We start from the raw sequence: 8,022 nt of genomic DNA on the forward strand, positions 1-8,022 counted from the left end.
CTTCCGATTTCCCCCATTTAATTCAGTGTCGCTGCAGGTTAAACTGAGATTAACGGATAATTCCTAAAAATCATGTGAGGGGAGTTGCCTCCCTCTCCTTCCTGAACATCCCTCTGCTATTAGCCCCCTGGTAATTTAACAAATATTGATTTAACCCAGTATGACTTATCCTGCTGCAGAAATTCCTTGCCTTTAACTGGAAAATGCACTTGGAAAATGCACTCTCCGAGATATCTATTGCAACAGTGCATCTTTTCACATTAAACTCTTGTAAAAGTACTGTTCCTTTCTGCCTTCTGAGGGAGGCAACTCTGCATCCCAGATCTGCTCCCCCGGCAGAGCACATAGCGGAGAGATCAATCTCTTCTCTTTTCCATTCATCACCACAGTTGGAGTTCAGCCACACCTGCCATGCAGGAAACATCCTTTTGGGCTTCATTTTGGCTAAAGGTATCACACTTCCATGGAAAAGATTTTAATTTTGCAATCTTACTGTTATCATAGATTTTTTTGTCACCTCTCTGCATTGTTTTGTTCAAGTTAAATGCTGAAAAATTATTAGAAAGGATTTAGAAACTTTTTTTTTTTTAAATAAAAGTCTCTCCTCCACCCTGGGGAAACACACTGCTTATTTAAGGTACTTTTTTTTCCCCTCAACCTTACTCCTTTTCTCTTTTCTTTTCTTCTCTTTTCTTCTCCTTTTTCTTTCCTTTTTTCCTCTTCTTTCTTTTCTCCTTTCTTTTCTAGAGCAGACAGGTACAAGAAGGAAGTTGTCTTTCATCAGCAGTCCTTTGAGACAGAGTAGAATTCAGTGAGTCCTCACCATGATAGGATCATAAACTTACTGGGTTAAAGCAAGCTAACTTTCCCTAAGCTGCCAAGTTTTAGCTGCACCATACATATATGTGTTTCCTTGTGCCATTTTCTTTTCTTATAATTTTGTTTTTCTTGATGACCCTGAGCTATGGCTTCTCGTTTCTACCACTAGTCAACCTTCCTTTCTTTTCTGCTTTTGCCGATATAGGCCTCAAAGAAAAAATGGCAGAAGAGCACGAAGTAGCTGAGGTACATGAGAGAGGACCAGATGATGTTCTGCACGTGGGAATGGCACTGGTCTTGCTGCATCCAGGAGAAGACCAGGTAATTAACCACGCAACCAATCAACATCTGAGTGATCTGCGACAAGGTGATGAACATGGCAAACTTGCGTGAGACTCTGAAGCCAGCAGCCCGCAAGGCATAGTAAGAGTACATGACGGCGTGTACTCCATAGTTCATGGTCATGAACCAGCCACCACCAGCCACCATGTCCTTGTAGGAATACCAAGAATAAAGTAACACAGTAATGTGATGGTACCAGTGTAAGAAGATGAGCTTCTGTTTCCTAAGAATAATGAATATTGTATCACCTGTAACAAAACAAAAAAAAAAAAAGAAAAAAAAAAGAGGGGAGGAAATGAGAAACATATTGACAATTCCATAATTACTACAGTGCTCTCTCCCCTTTGCTGTTGCTAGAGTATACACTATTTTGGAGCCTGAAAAACCACCACAGCTCTAGATCTGAGAGCCTGTCTGATCTGAGAGCCAGCTTGGCTCCTAATCTCTATGCAATCTTTGGAAAACCGGCGTAGCCATATTTTCCTGTGTGGATAACCCGTCTGAAAGCTCCATGGGTTCACCTGGTAGCGCTTTACTGCAAACATAATCCGTGAAAGTCTGAGGTGAGGTAGGTGGATGTAGGTGTATCACCTCTGGCTGTGAGACTGGACATTATGTACTGGGACTCGAAGAGAAACGCAGCTTGACAGGGGAGCAGAAAACCTGAAGCAGCACACTGCCCCTCGATTCAGATGCCTACCTGCAAACTGAACCTAGTTAAACTCAGTAGAGCCTTTTGAGCTACTACGCAAAAAGCTATTGCGTATGCAACCTACGACATTGAAAGGCATGTAATTGCCAGAAAAAAATGCTTCTGGAAAGAAAGTTGGTTTATGCTGAAATGCACATCCTTTTCTGCAAATTCATGTTGCTATTGGAGAGAAGTAAATTTTATTCCTCTTTCCTGCTTTTTTCTTCCTTCTGCTTCTCATGATTGCACTGAGCATCTCAATTAGATATATGTATGTGTGTATGCTACTTGTTTTCTATTGTTACAGACACGGTGTTTCCAAAAAGATCCCTGAGATTTGAATCTGGGGACTTATTTCTACATATATGTATCCCAGGAAATCAACATCATGAATATTAGTGATGGGTGGAACCAGAACTGCACTGTCTGCACAAGGTCTGTAATAAGCTGTAATGCTAGTTTACTTCATTAGCTGCAAGATGTTGACTCACATCTTAATAAGTAATCACACGTTCAGTTTATTGTCGCTGTGCAGTTCTAGCTGATGTTTTCCAGTTTTAACAACTAAATTTCGATGTCTAGGGAGGAAGCATGTTGCTGTTCATAATTGTACGCCTACCTGTGTATCTAAGGACGAATGCTGCAGAACGGAGTTCGAACCTGACTCAAAGCTTCTTGCTGACACAGCTGCTGTAGCCCACCCTTCACTTCTGTACCCACAGGGTGAGTGACTGCTGATCACGCTACTCGTATGTGCCTACAAGCAGCTAGGGAAGAGGTATGGACCAGATTGCTCTTACCTCTTGACTGCCCCACTGTGTATAATCACTGTGTATAATCAGTTTATTCCTGGCCTGGGAATGGTCTTATTCAACTGCACACTGCTCTAACTTCAGCCAAGCTGGATTTAATCTCTAGAGACTAAAACATGCAGAGTTTGGGGTTGGTTTTGTTTACTCACTTTTTCTAAGACTACAACGAGGTTTTGGTAGCACCGAGACCTTTCCTGTGCTTCCTGCACAGACATTTCTGCTCTAAATACGCATGGTGAGAGAAAGGGAGAGAGGCTACTCACCTAGTTCGGGTGCTTTGCTTAGCACAAATGCATATGCCCAGAATTTGCTGACAGGTCCAATGTAAAAACTCTGGTCACACACTGACTGCTTCAGGCCTTTGGTCATCAGAATGTACAGCATATAAGCACCAGTTCGAACAGCACCAAATATACTTTAAAACAAAAAGAGAAAATGAAGAAAGTTGAGTGGACACTTGAAATCTACACGCCATAACTTCAAATCATTTTGAGAAAAAGGCCATGAATGTGCTGAAACAAGAAGTTTGAGACAGCCTTAAAGCTGGAACAACTCCTCTGGCTTCTGGGAAGTCATTCTGAACTCAGATTTGTAAACTGGACTGCAGCTGTATCCCCCGGTGAAAGTCTGGAATGGTAACGTCAGTGGTTTTTTACTTCATTACTGCAGGAATGATCCTTCAGTTTCCAGGAGCAGTGGCAGCCATTCACGTCAGCTGAAAACAACACGCAGAGTTTTGATGCTGACAGCTGAAAGACTGCAAGAAATGAGTTGATAAAGAGCTGTCATCAACATAATCAGGACGAATTTCCTCTTCTGATTTCCTCAGAGTTTTCTCTTGTCCCTCCCTGTGCACGTTACACCCAGAGGAGCTCTGAGCAGCGAGAATCCCAGGTAGGGTGCACAGATTTTGGTGGGGGGTCTCAGTCAGGGTTGGTGTTCTGGTACACGTGCAGACTTAGTACTTCATCTCTTAACAGGTCATTGCTAACAGAGGAATCGACTCGTTGAATCGAGTCATAAACAGCAGATTCATCCTCATCTCATCAAAGTGAGATGCAAGGTAACAGTGTTCTGTAAATGAAGAAACATCAAGAGATTTGCAACGGTACTAATTAGTGCAATTACAGAAGGGATAGGTTCACATATCAAAAGACATCCATCTGATGTAAGGAACGAAGGCTTCTGTCTCAGCAGTGAGGTGCTCTGCAGACGGAATTGCCTCACTGTTTTATGGCAAGAACATGCTTGCCCATTGACTACCATTGCAGCTTGTTGGCCCTTCAAAAGCTGTGATGAATACTGGGTGAAACAAGCAGCTTTCAGAAAAATGGACCAAATAAAGACCCAATCTCCTTTGGGGTTGAGTATATCCTACTTTATGCCTACATTGTATGTCCCTGTGCCTCTACCCAGCTCCATGTTATCTCCCCTCTAACTTCTTTGTGCCCCTGTTTTACTCATGAATCCGCTGGTTCCTGTTCTGCCTTGGTGCCTTTTGTGACTATCGCATGGCAGAGAGCAAACCAAGCCACCTAAAACTGATGTGTAGACACATGTGGGCAATGCAAGCTACCAGTTATGCAAAGAATGTGAAACAAGGAACAGTTCATCTGAAGCTGTAGATTCTGTGTTACTTGTCTTTGTCTGGCAAAGTCAGTATTCTTTAAAAAGTGTGTTTTAAAATCATCAAAGCAGCCTCAAAAGTTGAGGTCTATGGCAGCTCTTACAGCCCTTGGTCAGACTAGATGGTTCAAGTAAGCCTGCTGAGCATAAAAACTGTTGAACTAAGTTTTTATATTTTTTGCACAAAGTATTTAGCTTTCCAAATCTGCAGCATTGATGTACCCAGTCAAACCTGCCTGATGCTAAGGAGTGATGTACCTTGCCCTCCCCTGTCCGCTACATGCAGTCTGCAACCAAGTGGAGTTCCATCCTGCCTGCTGCTCTTTGGGCTCTGTCAGTGGTATCACGGGTGGGACTCTACAACCAGGTCACGCCTGGGGAGAGGTGCTACGTCCTGGCTTCTGCATCGTTATATTTTGATGGGTGAGGTTTGACTGTGCCATCAGGAAATTCAGACAACAGCGAGCATTGAAGAAGCTACCATTATTATCTGCTATTTGTATGGTGGTATTTGCTCATGGGCTCTACTGCCAGAGGAGTCCTCTTGTGCTATGTGCAAATGAAAAACCGTCCTGCTGCGGTACAGGTGCACTGAAGGGGTTTAGCTACGTCTGGGCCTCCCACTAGCACTGCCCAAAGCAACGCACATATTCCCAGGCTCAGGCAAGACAGCCGTCGGAGTCTCTCACGTTCACCCAACCCTGCATTTAGAAGAGATAGTGCCGTGTTCTTAGCATCTGCACAGCCCGTAGCGCATCCTCTCCGTGTAGGGCTGTTCCCTCCCAGAAATGCTCGCTCAGTATGCTTTTCTCATGTCTTTCAGGGATCGGTCCTTTTAATTCGGCAGAGTGACTTCAGGAGGAGTTTTGAAATGAGATGCAACTCGTTCTGCGTCTTCTCTCTGGCGTTTAACACATGCCCTTTTTTTTCTCTGGAGTTGCATTTCTCATTCCCAAGCAGACAGGATATCCTGACAGAGATGTGATCTGATCACTTCCTGAGGCAGTGAACTCCTCAAGCCAGCCAGGGCAGGCTGCTGCTTGCTCCTATGTTTTGGGTGGTGGCAAAACCGGGTGGAGGAAGATCGGGAAGAATATCTAATGATATACTGGTTCTCCCATTAGCAAATACCTCAGTGCTGACATTAAAATGGGGGGAAAAAAAGGAAATTTTAAATTATGAAATCAAATAGCTGCAAGCAATATGCCTTTCCTTGTACCGAAGCTGTATTGCTTTTCTAATATATCATTTATTATTTAAGTTTTAAAACCAGAGAGAATTCTGTGCCATAAGCACAAACTCAGATGAGAAGAGTGCTTGTTCAAGCAACTGTAAGTGATTGAGTATGGACACCCGGGGATTTAATCTGGACTGATAACAGAGCCAAAGAGTATTTTCCCCTGTGGAGACTGCAGAGTTTCACTTTGCTGCCCTTGAGATTATAACGATGTAATTCTTCCTCTCTTTCTCTTTAGCAACTACTGCAGAGCTCCCCTTGGAGCGTGCGCGTCTGCGCGTGCACACACTCTCGCACACTCACACTCACACACTTACTTATAGTTCTATAATTTCGCAGCATGGTGGCTTCCTCTAGTTCCATGACTCTAGAAGTGACTCCAGCTACTGCTCTACATGGTGTGAGTCAGACTAATCTGAATTTTTTATCAGGAAAAACCAAGTTACATTTTTGCATAATTCACAAGGGAAGGCTTTATAAACACGGAGGATGGCAAACTGGAACTGATTCAATTACCTAAACAGACGCCATGAGCAGGTAGCTGTTTATGAGATGTGCTGCATGCCAAAACATTATCTTGCCAACAAGCACATGCCACTGGAGACAGAAAAAAGATCTGATGCATGCCTGCAAATGTGCCTTGGACCCAGAGAGCCAGGACTGCTTTTTGTGCCTCTGCCACTTAATCTTGTTTGTTCTGTAAGGCAAGATCAACCAACAAATTTCTATCTTGCAAAGACATGATGTGCAGCAGAGTGATGACATTGCTTGCTCAGTAAATCACTTCTGCTTCATTTTGTCCTCGCCCTGCTCTCTGCTGTAGCTTTTGTGAGGTATTGAAATGAACTGCTTACCAAAGCAGTCTGTCTGGTGGGAATCATCTGCAGGGATTTTAGAAATAAGGTAGCAGTGAATTACTGTACAATTACAGCCTTTTGCAACTAGAGAGACTGATCAGAAACAAACTGCACCAGCTAATGCAGCTTTCTCATCTATTCAGGCTCAAAATGTCCTACATTCTCCTCCCTTCAGGCAGGGACTTCTCTGGTAGATTAACAAATGCCTCATTGGTATTTTACTGTCCATGATACGATCAAAATGTACCCGTGAGTAAAATAAAAATGAATACTTTTCCCTCACAAACTTGTTTTCAAACGAGGGCCTCAAAACACATCCCATGCATGGGTTAGGAGCAGCACTTAAGAAGGAGGGAAACGGAGGGCTGGGGAGCAAGCTGGTGGGAAGACAAAGCAGGCGTTAGTGGCCGAAGCCCATTACTGCTTTCTGCTCCCTCCATCTGCTCAGTTGGAGGGAGTGACGTACGTGTTTCTCAAAAGCCTGAGAGGGCCACAGGTAGCTCAAGACTTCAGTTCAAGCCCAGCTGCCGCTGTAGCAGGCTCAGCTCCTCCTCGCAGCGAGGAGGACACTGCCTGGCTTTGCTAAGGCTGCTTTCTATACGGACCCATCACTGCACTCGGCTCCTGACACCTCTGGACACCCCAGTCCAGGATCAACGCCGCAGAATTGAGCAGGGAATACGACTTCCACTTAAAAAAAAAAAAAAAATTAAAAGTTCAGCACAAAATATAGCAACATTTCCTAAAGGATTTTGGTCCTCTGCTCTGGTTTGTGTCTTAAAAAAAACCCCTTAAACTAACCAAGCACACTATGCAAACTGAATCTGCAGAACTAGGTAGAGGTGGCATTGAAGGGGATAACAGTCTTGCCTATGGCTAAGGTGAATGTAACTGTGCTGGCTACAAGCTACACATCGACAGTGGAGTATCTCCATTTTTGAAAGCATGCCCTCCTGTGCACCCAGCACCAGCAGAGAGCAGCAGGGAGCCCGCAGACAGCAAGGCCCATCTGTGCTGCGCAAAATTAAGGGCTGGTAGGGACTTCAGGCAGAGCCCTTCTTACCCAGCCACAGGCTGTTCAACACTGGCCCAAACCACAGGTGTCCAGCTGGTTTAACCAGTCTCCGAGGTGTTGGACTATCCTCTGCCGTGGGTATGCTGGGCTAGCCTGGCAGCGAGCCGGCCGAGCACCCAGCCGGAGCTCCCACGGGTCCGGCTCCAGCTCCCAGCCTGGGAGAAGAAATCTTAATTCTGCCCCGACCTGCTTACACGGTGACCCACGGGAGTCCCAGCAGGCGAGGCTCTGCCCCGGGAGCACAGGTGGGGTCGCAGAGCGTGTGGTCCTCCTCAGTGAAAGCCACCTCGAGCAGACGGTGGTCCTGGCAGAGCAGCCAAGATCGCCTTACTTGCGTAGTCAGCCCTCAGACTGCAGCCTGCTCGTACCGTGATGGCGAGAAAAAAGGGAAGCAGGTTCTCTGGCTGATTCTTTTTTTTTTTTTTTAGCATGCAAAATATTTACAGAGGAAGCACTTTGAACTCAAAAGAAATGTTTAAAGGTCAGGAGGTGAAGAACACGGCGCTTCCTACACCTTCCTTCGTGACCCATCAAACCGCGTTCACCTTTCCGTTCTGTTCAGC

General features: G+C 44.9%; 1 protein-coding gene across 1 annotated transcript in view; it reads right to left on the reverse strand.

Moving 5' to 3' along the window:
* Positions 1-711: 711 nt before the first annotated feature.
* Positions 712-8,022, reverse strand: part of ELOVL6 (ELOVL fatty acid elongase 6) — a 23,532-nt gene continuing 16,221 nt past the window's right edge. Inside the window, exons 2-3 of the mRNA XM_010282857.1 lie at positions 2,928-3,079; positions 712-1,409 (exon numbers count right to left, since the gene is read on the reverse strand). Coding sequence (XP_010281159.1) covers positions 985-1,409; positions 2,928-3,079 — 577 coding nt within the window. The 3' untranslated portion in view covers positions 712-984. The remainder of the gene's footprint in view (positions 1,410-2,927; positions 3,080-8,022) is intronic.

The sequence above is a fragment of the Phaethon lepturus genome, unplaced genomic scaffold (assembly GCF_000687285.1).
Source record: "Phaethon lepturus isolate BGI_N335 unplaced genomic scaffold, ASM68728v1 scaffold15652, whole genome shotgun sequence".
NCBI classification, from domain to species: Eukaryota; Metazoa; Chordata; class Aves; order Phaethontiformes; family Phaethontidae; genus Phaethon; species Phaethon lepturus.